The 14,214-nt window shown below is 33.0% G+C and overlaps 1 protein-coding gene across 1 annotated transcript in view; it reads right to left on the bottom strand.

Annotated features, from left to right (window-relative positions):
- Positions 1-4,684: 4,684 nt before the first annotated feature.
- The window catches only part of PIK3CA (phosphatidylinositol-4,5-bisphosphate 3-kinase catalytic subunit alpha), a 99,510-nt gene continuing 89,980 nt past the window's right edge, over positions 4,685-14,214 (bottom strand). The window contains exons 15-21 of the mRNA XM_061193403.1: positions 12,196-12,302; positions 11,559-11,680; positions 10,644-10,722; positions 7,275-7,445; positions 6,542-6,659; positions 5,983-6,134; positions 4,685-5,172 (exon numbers count right to left, since the gene is read on the bottom strand). Of these exons, the coding sequence (XP_061049386.1) occupies positions 4,902-5,172; positions 5,983-6,134; positions 6,542-6,659; positions 7,275-7,445; positions 10,644-10,722; positions 11,559-11,680; positions 12,196-12,302 (1,020 nt within the window). The 3' untranslated portion in view covers positions 4,685-4,901. The remainder of the gene's footprint in view (positions 5,173-5,982; positions 6,135-6,541; positions 6,660-7,274; positions 7,446-10,643; positions 10,723-11,558; positions 11,681-12,195; positions 12,303-14,214) is intronic.

The following is a 14,214-nucleotide window of genomic DNA, read 5'->3' on the forward strand; positions in this document are numbered from 1 at the left end:
CAGCTACCAAACTACACTAATATGTACAGTGGACTGATTTTACTTTTTTCTTCCCTGCTAAAACTCTTAAGTGTAGTTGTGTAAAAATTAAGTCATAAGATTTTCTTATGGCTCGTAACTATCACTTTATGCTAACTAGCATGGCTGAAATATGAACATATCTAAAACCAAGCAAAAGGAATGGCGCTGCATTGATAAAAAGTGCAAAACCTTACTCAAGTGGAGTACTTGAAGGAAATAAGCTTGTTTAAAAACTAACATCCCAACTTGGGAAACTCCTAATCAATTTAAAACTTCTGAATTTTAGAACCTTGATGTTTACACCTTTTATAAAAGATGCCTCTTGACTAGGGCTAGCAAGCACTGTGTATACAAATAGAAATGTCTGCAAATATACACACACCAATTTCACTAATAATAAAGAAAACAAAACTAATTTCAAATGCCGAATTCAAGAACCTAGTACCATGAACCTCCTGGCACTACTGCCTTTTCCTAATGGTTGGAGCAATGATTAAATTTTAACACAAATTTTTTCTTAATGTCTCCAGTGCCATTAAAAACAAGGCATGCCAACTCTGACTTTATAAATCTAAAATACAGTGCCCTGCAAATTTCTGTTGTATCAGAGCCGGAAGTACTGAATTTTTGACTCATCTTTTTTCCTTATTAACCTTCTGAGGTAGAGTTACCCATCCAATTTTATCAGGACCATAGTTATCTTGAGCTAAACACTATATTCTTTTCAGAAAGTGAAAATAACTTTTAAGAGAAAAGAAAAAAGGCTTCCCAGGCCATGGCACATAAGATACATTTACAATTTTTAATGTAATAATTAAAAAATAAAAATGGTTTGTCTTTATATTTTAAAAAACAGCCCAGCTGTATTATTCTCTGTCACCAAGAATTATTGATATTGTCTGAGGATTCTATCAGTGCTAAATTATATAGTTCAGCCTTCACAATCCCATCCTTGATGAATAGTTAATTCCCTCATGGTATGCACAATATACTCTCACAACTTTCGGCCATCTCTTAGTGCCCGATCTGAGCAGGATGGATATGAAGGATGTAATTCATTCAAGCAACTCCTCCCTGTCCTGCCCCCTCCCTCCACATTCCCCTCTTCTCAAAAACATCTGAAGTATGAAAGTTGTTTTTAAATAGTAGAAGCACCACAATCCATAACACCACATATGGTCTTTAAACTGAAGTATTTTAGTGATGTCTTGGACATCAAAATCAATTTTTAAGGTGGATTTTGAATGTGTGGGTCCAGCCCAGGTCTGCAGTTTGTGCAGATATAGAAACAAAAGGAACTTACAACATTCAGAAAATGTTAACTTGCTGATTTTAAAATAATGCTGGAAATTAAATTTCTTCAAAAGTTGGCAAGCATGAGCTATTGGTCATGATATGAATTAAATGGATTTACAAATCATTAAGAAACCCAAGTTTATGTACTGTGAAATTTCCATGGTGCCTTTAAAATAGGCTGCTCATAATTTTTTTAATAAACGCCAAATCACTAGATTTTTGATGGAAAAAAAAATACAGATGGACTGTGTTTTACCTATTTGAAAATCACCAATCCATTTAAAATAAAATCCAAGAGGGTATATACATTCTAACAAGTAATTGATTATTTTCCTAATTAATAAGAACTACACTTTACACAAAATACTTTATCAGCAGCTGTTTTCTTCAAAAAACCAATAGTCATAGTTTCACAGTTGAAAAAGTTACACATTAAAATATTTTACAATTCATTGTATATTCACCAGGTTCCCATTTCCTAAAGGGCTTGTAATATAAAGCAGATTAGAAGGGAAAACCTCAAAGTTGATTACTTTGACACTAAGTTTTACAGAGGACACTAAGAACCACAAAAAGCTTAGGTTCTATCGTAAAATAGTGACCAAATTCCATTCTTCTTTAAAAAACCCAATTAGAAACATCTTTTTAAAAAACCAAATTCCACAATATGAGTAACAGACTTTAAATTAACAGCATTCTAAAAATCTTCAAAATAAATCATTTTATATAGCTGAGAATGATAAAAAGTTAAAGCATGATTTTCAAATAGTTGATTATTTCTTGCTAGAATGTGTTTAAATTAGGTTTTATTTTCTTTAAACCTGCTTTTCTTTTCTCCAAAATAGTCATTGAAGGAAATATTGCTCAAGTGACCAAATGAAATTGTTGAGCCAATACTCAGTTATACCACATTCAATGACAAGGATGGTCAGCCACAGAAACTGACCAATTGGAATTGATCTCTGATACTGAAGTACCTGGAAGTAGCTATATTATCACTGACTTGAAACATATCCTAGTCACCCCCTGTAGCATTTAATTCAATTTCTGGTTCCTTGCCTTCTGAGTACTACCTATCCCTTTTCCCTTATTTTTAAGGTTGTTTACATAAACTCTGCTTGGATTTGTTTGAAATGTACTTTCCATTTAGCTAGTTCATTTAATGTATATTCTTTATAGAATTTGTCTACATTTCTTCAAATGGAATTAATTTGGTTGTAATAACTTAAAAATAAACGTAAATGATAAAATAAGTTATGTGGCTTGTGTTTTAATGGTGGAGAGGTCCTAGGGCAAGGGGGACTATCTGGACTGATGTGAAAAATGCAAAAATTGTATAAACTTTGTGCAAGGAAGCTCAAAGCTTTTTTGGCACTCAGTAAAACACAGTTCTCTGTTAAAAACTTCAGTTTCCACCATCAAAGCTTCAGATTTGTACCACTTCACTGAGTTTTCCTGTAATTAATCCCTGATATAGAAAATACTGGGATGTTAGTATGTATTAACTGAATAAATCTAAAAGACACAAATTGTTAATCATGAAATTTTAATGTTACGAAATCTATATCTGCAAAAGAATCTATCTGGTCTCCTGCTTAAAACAAAGTTTAAATTCTTCTTAACTATTCTAAGACAGTTTAGGGAAGTAAGTTCCCTAAATAAGTTCCCAAATTTATTTTTCTTGTTGGCAATATTATGTACATGCTTTAGTGAGGTACCTAAATCTCCAATAATTATGCCCTTTAAGGGTTCTAAAATAGTCAAATATTAAGAGTATTTGTATTAGAGTCCCGTTCACTATTCAAGACTTCCACTATAGGTAACTGATTTCATAAATGAATATTTTTTAAGTGATGCTGTATAAAATGTGTACTCTTCATAAAGTTGTACTCCAATAATATGCCTAGTCTAGAACACTGTCAGTAAATTATTGCACTTTTTCTGGTGTGGCACCTGGACATTTGCTAAAGCTATGTCCTAGGGCATTAATCATTCATTTCAAATACTGAGTAAAATATCAGATTGTAGAGTGATAACTAGCCTTAGCCCCTACATCTTGGGTTAATGTTTTTCAAAATGTTTAAGAATGTATCCTGTGCTCAAATGCAATTTAATAAAGTTGGAGAGTGAGCCCTGACAACTCGGAAATGGGACATGATCTTAAAATGGTTTAAGGCCCTAATTTTATTATGGAGATATTGAATAAATAGCCTAAAAAGGTAAAAAGTTCATGGGTTCTATTCCCCCTATTATAAAGTATTATTCATGAACATACCTTGGTAGAGGGGTTAAGCAATCAGGAAGATAGTCTAAATTGTGTTAATTTTGGTAACCAATTTCATATGGTTGAGGCATTCTCAACTATAAAAGAGGATGGAAGATGGGGGATTCAAGTGAAAACAGAAGAAAATAAAAGGAAAGAGGAGGAACTTTCATCTGTTTTCCTTAAGTAGTTATACACTAGTCATTGGTATAAATGGGATAGTGCCTGAGCCTCACCCACAGATCAAGAGAAAAGCTGACCATGCTGCTACAAACAATAAAAAATTTGGGGTGCAAAACAATGCATGACTATGGGACAGATCATGTAAATAAAGAATATATATTAATGATAGTTTCTATAATATAAATAGCCTTTAATAAAAAAAATAATCTTTTTAATAACATTAATACTCACTTCTATTTTCTGGAAAACATGCATGAAAAATGTATTCAATTCATTGCAAAAGGAGAAAAAAAATCAATCTAAGGTGAATACTGTACAATTCTGGAGCAAGAATTATTCCTGCTCGTTCTTTCTCTATGATGATTATTTGCTTTGTGGGAGCCCAGAATTTCCCTGGGAAATAAGAATCAGATTCTTGTAAATACTGTCCAGAAGAAAAACCCCAAAACACCACCTTATAACAGGTCTCATTTGTGACTGCTTCCCAAACTTTGCAGATAAGACCCCAAATCATCAAAAGGTTTGATTTATTAAAAAGGAAAAGTCTCTGATGAAATCTCAAGAGTCCCTTACACCCCAAGCATTTTTCTTCATCAAACAAGGAGTCAAAAACCCACTTCAAACTATAAGTTGAACAGCAATGGAAAAATAAAAAGTTTCATTATTTTCCAATCTTAGTGTAATTTAACATCAAACTCCAGTTTACTTGGACCTAATGCAATAATAGATTTTGTTGTGTCCACATTTCAAAACATAAAACATTTGCAAGACAAAAAAAGAACATCATTCTTTTTCCTTCTCCATCATTTCTATATATTTTGGGTTTTTTTTTGTTTTGTTTTGTTTTTTAAAAAAAGATACAAACAATCTTTAAAGTTTACCTTTTTTGGACTTAAGGCATAACATGAAATTGCGCATTATTCTAAAGCTTAATTTTGAAATGAACTAGTTTAGTGCTATCGAACCCTGTTTGCGTTTACATTATTTAAATTATATAGTATTTTATTTCTGTTCCTGTTGTAAATTCTAATGCTGTTCATGGATTGTGCAATTCCTATGCAATCAGTCTTTGCCTGTTGACAGTTATTAACAGTGCAGTATAGAATCCAGATACTGAGCTTTCAGTTTCTTAATCATTTCAGTTCAAAGCATGCTGCTTAATTGTGTGGAAGATCCAATCCATTTTTGTTGTCCAGCCACCATGATGTGCATCATTCATTTGTTTCATGAAATATTCCAAAGCCTCCTGCTCAGTTTTATCTAAAGCTAGGGTCTTTCGAATGTATGCAATATCATCAAAAGATTGTAGTTCTGGCATTCCAGAGCCAAGCATCATTGAGAAAAGATTTATGAAGAGATTGGCATGCTGCCGAATAGCTAGATAAGCCTTGTAACACATCTCCTGAAACCTACAAGTAATAAGAACAGTTTGGTTAGTATGGAGTAAATCGTGTTAATACCTTCAGGTCTCTGCTCAAATGTCACAAAGTTAGAGAGGCCTTCTTGGACAAAACTATAAAATACAGCATTCTTCTCCCTACTCCTCTTACCAACACTTTCCATTCCCTTTACCTGACACCAGAATGTGAACTCTGTGAGTCCATAAGGACTTTGTTTACTGCTCTATCACCAGCCCCTAAAAGAATGCCTGGCACATTAGCAATTTAATAAGGATTTATTAAATGTATGAACTGGTCCATACTAAAGCCTCTAGGGATTAGGTTAGGGCCAGGACTGAGTTATAGATAAAAGAGAATTTTATAAAAGGTTTTTAAAAGTACTTTAAGATTTAAGATAGACCAATGATACCTCATATGGTGGTAAGAAAAATTATGAATAAACATGGTATTAATGGTTGACTGAATTCCTCAGATTGTATGACTAAAAAGTGTTGTTTGAAGCACTATACATGATTTGTTAATAAAGAGAAGGTGGAATCCAATTTTTAAACGGCAGTGAACAAAAACTTTTAATGTACTATGAAGTTTAAGGATCACTTTCTTTTTAGGCCTTAACTAACTCAATAAATTAAACTGGTTTTTCTTTCCATTTCCTTCACAGCATTACACAATAAATAAATAATAATAAACACATTAAAATATCCAGTTTATGCTACGATGTTAATAAAACATTTATTTTTAAATTGCTTGAAAAATATCGATTGCTTTGGTAGAGCAGCAAGAATTCTTTATTTTGTGCTTTTGATTTCTTGAACTTACCTCTCAAATTCTCTTGTCTTTGTGCATTCTTGGGCTCCTTTACTAATCACTATTAAGAAATCTTGTGTCAAAACAAATGGCACACGCTCTCGTTTATAACCAAATTTTTTCTTCTTGTGATCCAAAAAGTGTCCAAAATCTATATGAAACAGCTTTCAAAAATAAGAAATTATGTTATAGTTTGACAAATGCAGAAATACAATGTCCTGAATTAGTAAATTTAAGAATGTCGAGGGACTTCCCTGGTGATCCAGTGGCTAAGATTCCATGTTCCTAATGCAGGGGACCCGGGTTCGATCCCTGGTCAAGGAACTAGATCCCACATGCCACAACTAAAAGATCCCTCATGCCGCAACTAAAGATCCTGCATGCCACAACTAAAGGATCCTACATGCCGCAACTGAAGATCCTGCATGCCGCAACTAAAAGATCCCACATGCCGCAACGAAGATCCCGCATGCCACAACTAAGACCCAGTGCAGCCAAATAAATAAGTAAAAAAATAAATAAATATTAAAAAAAAAAGAATGTTGACACATTTAAAAGAGGAAGCTATTACTTGTCCATCATCTTTAACCATGATGTTACTATTGTGACGATCTCCAATTCCCAAAATGAAGGTAGCAACACAATATCCAGCACATGAACGTGTAAATAGATCGATGGCTGCATCATATCTACAAAGAAGAAATAAACAACTTTGGGTTAGTATGGAAATACAGAATGATCCAGTCCAAACTGGGAAAAGATGGTCAAAGTCTTTTAGTAAAGTCTGTATTAAAACAATGAAAACAATCACTGACATTAGGGGGAGGAAGTAATTATGTTTGAAGATCTGAGGAACTTTGGGATTCTGAAGTGTTCAAAGGTTTCTAAGAAAATTTCTAGATATTCTCTGACCAAAGCATAATTCTTATTATAGTGAAAAAATACTTATGTCATTAAAATAAATTTTTTCTAATCATTTTAACAATGAATTAGGAGTAGAATTTTTAATTTTAATTTTTATTAATTTAACCATAACTTTAAAAAAAAGAATAAGCATTAAGAAAAACACATTTTAGATTCTTAAGGTGAATGTACAGGATTTCACCAAATTATAAGCAATTCTGATTATTTAAACTCAATAATCTCAAATATTTCAAAGGTTGAACATATCTTTTTCCAAATTTAATACAGTTTTTTTTTTTTCTTTTCTGGTCTAACTTAAAGAAATATACACAACCATTAAAAATCTTGTCTATCAGATACAAACTTCTACTAGCATAGAAAGAAAAGAATAATAAACTCACATTTCTCCCTTGTTCTTGTCTTTGAGCCACTGATGTAGTGTGTGGCTGTTGAACTGCAGGGCACCTTTCAGGCCTCCTTTACACTGAATTTGCATAATAGTGTGAGAATTTCTCACCACCTCAATAAGTCCCACACAGTCACCAATGGACAGACAACCATAAGGTAACATTCTGAAAAAGGAACAAGACATCTGCAGTTAAATGATGGGATTTTAAAACAGCAAATATTTTATCTTTTTTTTAATGTGAAGATCTAATTGGTTTTATTAGGAGATTCATGAATCGAGCATCATTCCATCTAGCAACTCGAAGGGCGCTCCCTAAAATAGCAAGTATTTTAATAGGCTAATACAGGAATATTCTATTTGCAAATTTTTCATGCATGACCTTTACTCCTTTAACCTAGTTTTACTTTTCTTTTATTACAACATGACAAACATTCCTAGAAAAATCATCAAATTATCTGCCATCATTTATTATAACCTTCAACTGTGAAAGCATTTAACTGTACATGAGAAAAGCATGAAGAAAATTATTGTGGCAATTCAAAGTTTATAAACATTTATGACTTTAAAAATAATGGGTGAATTTAAAGATGTTTAACTGACATCTAAACAATACCTTAGGGTAGCAGTTCTCAAGTTTTTGGTTTCAGAACTCCTTTAAACTCTTAAAAATTATCAAGGATACCAAAGAGCTTTTATTTATGTGGGTTAGATCTATTGACATTAGAAATTAAAATGGAGAAAATTTTAAAATTAAAATATTTATTAATTCATTTAAAGTAATATTTATACTCATTTATATAAAAAATACTATCTTTTACAAAACAAAAACCCTAAAAACAAACAAAAAAACTTAGAAGAGTGACATTGTTTCCCATTTTTTCAAATTTCTTTAATGTCTGGCTTAATAGTATGGAGCTGGCTTCTCATGAATGCTTTTGTATTCAATCTAATGCAATGTTTTGACTGAAGCATATGAAGAAAATCTGGCCTCGCACAGATATGTATTTGGAAAAGGGAGTAATAGCCTTTTCAGATAATTGTACATATTTTTCTTTCCTACTGTTCCAAAACTTGACAAGAGATAGTTTCTTAAGCTGCAATATGGAATGTGAAACCATAACAGTAAACTTTTCATACACTGTTACATGAAGACCCATTTGTTTATCTTGCCTCTGAATGAAATTTCTACCCATATATGACTTTATAATATCCTATATTGGTCATTTGGAAGATATTAGTTCACTGAGTTATGGAGATCTTCCAAATGTTGATACTTTTCATTATACCAACTAAAAAAAAATCACAATTGTTAACATTATCACTGATGTCATCAGAAAAGTCTTTAATTTGGGGGAAGCTCATAGCAGTAGATACAAGGTTTTCAAAATTCTAATTTTTACTTGAAAGCTTAAATTTGATTTTTGATAACAAATACTGTCAGTTGTTCTCCCTGAAGAGTCTCATATTGTTCATTTTCAAGAAAATGTCTACCAAATATCCGTGTCTGAATAATCATAGCTTGTCTGTTAGTTATTCTTTAAGTAAAAATGATGTTCCATGATAAAAGCAGTTAGTTTAGCCCACAACTCAAATAACCCACCAATGCTTTTTCCTTGATACAACCATACTTTGGTGTGCAGTTGAAGTGCTTTATGGGTATTTCCCATTCATCACATGTAATATTAAAAAGGACATGTAGTCAAGGGTAGAGATGTGAGGATTTAAAGAGACAATGAAAAAAAAGCACCTAATACGCCCATTGGCACATAAGTACTGAAGTATGGTTTTTCTTGCTCTCTTGTTCTCATATGCTACTGTCCATTCTTTCCACCTTTCCTTTACTTCCTAAATTCCTAAAAGAGTAACAGTCTAAACTTATTTTTATTTTCTCACTTAATTCCTTGTAGCTTAATTTCTATCACTCTACTGACTCAACTCTTCTTAAAGCTAACCATGAATCATCAAATCCAAGGCCTTTTTCATAGTCCTCATGCTCTTAAACTCCTGAAGCACCTGATACTGTAAACTGTTTGTGAATCTCTCCCCTCTTCTGGGTTCTGTGAATCACTTACTCTGGTCTTCCTACCCTTTTGACCATTTTTCTTGTGGAATCTTTTCTTCTATCTGCTCTGGTAAATACAGGAATTTCTTAAGGTGGTACTCCTGAGCATTTTCTCTTAATTTTATAACTGTTGAACATGCTCATAGTTTAAAGCGTTACATAGTCCTACAGGCTTATTATTAAAAAAATTAAACTTTAAATAAAATTTTAATTTAAATTTACTTAAGTTAAAAAACGTAACAACTTTCCAAAGATCCAACTTACTTTCCAACGATCTAGCTCGTTTAACTTTAGATGCTTTTTTGCATAGCCACTAATTTACAATTAAATATTGTAATTACCAGAGTTACAGACAAAAGTACTTTTGAAGAGGGTGGGCTTTGCCTGAATAACTCTGAATTTGCAAAGGGACAAGTAAGAGAAGGATAAAATATTAGACACAAAAATGACTAGGAGAAGATGTGGCAGGATAGAAAACTTGGAGATGATGCTGATAACTGGGAAGGTTGGGCAGAAACCAACAAAATGGCAAAAATTTTAAGATTAGTTGCTTTCATAAATTTTGCTGAAAAACTGACTCAAGATTAGAGAATTTATAAAGTTTTAGAATTAGAAAACTTATATAATGAAAGAAACCTTCTTTTAAACTCTTAACTTCTAAATGAAAAATGGGGCCTTTTGTGTCTCGTGTCTCCTATGTCCTGTTCCTAAATACAGTTGGCCCTCTATAACTGAGGGTTCTGGATACTCGGATTCAACCAACTGCAGATGGAAAATATTTGCAGAAAAAAATCGAGAAAGTTCCAAAAAGCAAAACTTGAATTTGCTGTGCACTGGCAACTATTTACATAGCCTTTACATTGCACTAGGTATTATAAGTAACCTAGAGATGACAAAGTATACAGGAGGATATGCATAGCTTATATGGAAATACTATGCCATTTTATATAAGGGACTTGAGCATCCATGGACTCTGGTATTGGCGGGGTCCTGGAACCAATCTCCTGCAGATACCAAGGGAAGATGGTTAGTGACCAGTTGCAGAGTCTTCACCAGCTTATTGGAGATAGCTCTTCTTACCTAGCTGAATCTCATTAGCTATTCTAAGCCAAGGAAGAAGAGGACAAATAGAAAGTACCACAGTGTAATCAACTAGTGTTAATTATTACTCCATACATTTATTTATAGATATATGCCTCTATATTGTTTATAATTAATATATTTTACAATTAATATTTACTAATGGTTTACTTTTTCAGGATAACTTTCAGCATACATGTTGTCTTATTGGTTACCTACCGAAGATCAAGACCTTGATTTTGCCAGATATTTTCCATAATGCGAATAATTTGAAGTGTTAGCATATCTTGCCGTAAATCTGAAATTCAAAGAATATGTATACCAACACTTAATGCCACAAGCACAAATTTGAGTATCACATCATCACAATGTTTTCAAACAGAAAATATACAGAACTATGTTTGCTCTTCAAAATAATCTGTAAGGAAGCAATAATCTTAGTCTTTAACCCATTTCTAAAGTATCTGCATAAACACATCTGTATAACAACGTAGGATAAGGTGGCATGTATTTCACAAAAAAATTAAATTAAAATATTTAAATTACTTATTTTTCTGAATCCTTAAACTTGAACATGTTTATATTAAAATATTTGGATTAACAGAATTCAGTGCTGAAAGGTCATTTCCTAATGAAAACCCATCAATGATACATTTGTTTAGTATATAAAAATGTATTCCCCCACAGCCTGTTCTCCAAATAAATTAGGACCTTCTTTTATGATTCCTTAGCAGACTACACTTTTCCTTTGTACCAGGGTTGTAATTTTGTTTTTGTAGTTATTTGTTTAATGTCTCTTTTCCCTGCTAGACTGTAAACTCTAAGAGGGCAGGGATTCTGTTTTGTGTATTCTTACAACTTCAGGGCCTAGCATGTCAAATATTTATGGAGTGAATGGATACACAGCTGAACAAAGTGATTTTCAGGCCTTCTGACTCTAAACCTAGTACTTCTTTCCTTTTCAATAATTATAAATACATATTCTAAAGGTTAAGACATTTGCTTAATATTAAATATTTTACCACATGCATATTCCTTAAATGGCTTTCAATAATCTTCATGGTTCATAAATATCCTGTGTATAAAAATATAACTAAATTCATGCATCATAAGTCCATTAATATTCTTCCTTACCATCCCCATTTTTAAAGATGATCTCATTGTTCTGAAAGAGTAATTCTGACATGATGTCTGGGTTCTCCCAATTCAACCACAGTGGCCTTTTTGCAGAGGACATAATTCGACACTCTTCAAGCCTTTAAAATAGTTGAAAAATTTACTAGGCACCTTAGCTGTTATTCTTTGTAGCCTCAATTTATTTTAAAATACATATACTGTACAACTTTTTGAAGTGTTATAACAATTTTAAACTTTCTCCTCAGTTTTATTTATGAATTAATTTCTGAGGTAGTATAAAGAAAAAAATACATATTAAGCTTAAAAATTTCTTATAAATGGAATATGAATTTTCCACAAATATAGGGACATCTCATTTGTTTTACAGATATTACATTCCATTTCTTATCCAATGACACCAGAAATTCTGGCCATAAAAAGTTTTAAATTCTATTATTAAAGTAGTAAAAACTCATTCTGAATAAATGCAGCTCTGAACTTAAGAAAATTTTACTACTCTTATTTTGCAGGGTAGGAAAACAGGAGAGAGAAGCGTATATTATTGAACACAATGACATTCTGACTTTTTCAAGATTTTCTCCAGAGAAAGTACTTGTTTAAATGTATCAATAAAACTTCCAATAAAGTACCTTACCTGAGATTTCCCAGCTGATGAGCAGGGTTTAGAGGCGATAGAAAGCCCTGTAGAGCATCCATGAAATCTGGTCGCCGCATTTGCTCAACTAAAAATTTCATCTGTACCTGATAAATGAGCATAATCATGGTTAGAAGTTGATTTGATAAAGGTAAAACTAATTGCTAATCTCTTTTATACACTGGAAGCTCATTACTGTGTAGTCTTTGAATCCATATCCTGGATTGGCTGCATTCTAATTAGAAGGGTTTCTATAACACAGAGCTGCACAACTCAGACAGAGGTGAGAGTGACAGTACTGTGTACCTTCCTGTGAGAAAAGCTCTGCATGCTGACAGAGGCAGTGTTCTGGCTCTAGAGCAGGGCTTGGTCAACTATGGCTTGTAAGTCAGTTGCCAGTTTTTGTAAGTCAAATTGCCTTGGAATATAGTCATGCCCATTCACTTAGATATTGGTGCTTTCACACTAGAATAGCAGAGCTGAGTAGTTACAACAAACTGCATGGCCTACCAAGTCTAAAATATTTACTATCTAGCTTTTTAAGAAAAAGTTTGCTGACCTTTGTTCTAGAGGAAAAACTGTGGAGACATCACGTTAGCTTAATAACCTTACTTTTAAGCTTTTCAGAAAACACCACATTCTCTGTTCAATAAAAAAGGTCTAGTGAGTCTAAAAGAAATGGTTGGGCAAAGTCTCATACTATACTCAAGGTTCTAGTACATAAGTGGAAAGAAACATCCTTTTTTAATCACTTTTTTAATCCACTGTATCACAGCCAATCTGTGATATGAAAACTTCACTTTAGAAGAAATGCTTATATTTACAAATTTAACTAATATCTAATTTCTTTTTTCTTACCTTAGTTACAATAGAATAAATTTTATTATTTCAAAGCAGTCTAATTTCCTCTTGCTCACAATTTCAGCAGCAGAAACAATACCATTATTTTCTAATAACCTGTATTTGAACTTACATACCACAATTTCAAAAAATCAACTCAGTCACATACTGTATGACATTTAGATTAATACAGTAACTTTGTTTTAAAGTTGTTTTTTTCTTCAAGCAATATTAATGAAAATGTTGAAAAAATTTATTCAGTACTACTAATTTACATTGTCTGTCCTTCGGGGACTCACTAATAAACTGGGATTTTCTTTTTTCATTTCACTAGAGGTGAGGAATGATCTCACTTTTTACTGTAGGGTGTGTTGGACTGAATAAAGGATAAGGAGTAGGAAAAGGTCATGAAAACCTTTACATTTCATGTTCCTCAGGTACACTAAGCAAGACTGCAGGTGACTCAAGTGTGTGATATATTTACTGTGTGACTAAGAGTCCATTTTAAACTTAGAAATACAGAAACTAATTTCTTTCCACTCATTTTCAGGGTCATTACTAAAAGAAAAGACACAGAGTAAGGAAAAATCATTTTTAAGACTTAGGGCTGGGACTTCCCTGGTAGCGCAGTGGTTAAGAATCTGCCTGCTAATGCAAGGGACACGGGTTCGAGCCCTGGTCCGGAAAGATCCCACATGCCGCGGTGCAACTAAGCCCATGCGCCACAACTACTGAGTCTGCACTCTAGAGCTCGCGAGCCACAACTACTGAGCCTGCGTGCCTAGAGCCCATGCTCCGCAACAAGAGAAGCCACTGCAATGAGAAGCCCTCACTCCACAACGAAGAGTAGCCCCTGCTCGCCGCAACTAGAGAAAGCCCGTACGCAGCAACGAAGACCCAACACAGCCAAAAAAAAGACTTAGGGCTAAACAAGGTCCTAATGTATAGCACGGGAACTATATTCAATATCCTGTAATAAACCATAATGGAAAAGAATATAAAAAAAGAATGTATATATGTATATAACTGAGTCACTTTGCTATACAGCAGAGATTAGCACAATACTGTAAATCAACTATACTTCAATAAAAAAAAATTTTTTTTAAAAAGACTTAGGGCTATATAAAAGAGAAAGGAAGGGAAAGAGGAGGGAACTAACATTTGCTGGGCAGCTCCTAT

Source organism: Eubalaena glacialis, chromosome 6, assembly GCF_028564815.1.
Source record: "Eubalaena glacialis isolate mEubGla1 chromosome 6, mEubGla1.1.hap2.+ XY, whole genome shotgun sequence".
NCBI classification, from domain to species: domain Eukaryota; kingdom Metazoa; phylum Chordata; class Mammalia; order Artiodactyla; family Balaenidae; genus Eubalaena; species Eubalaena glacialis.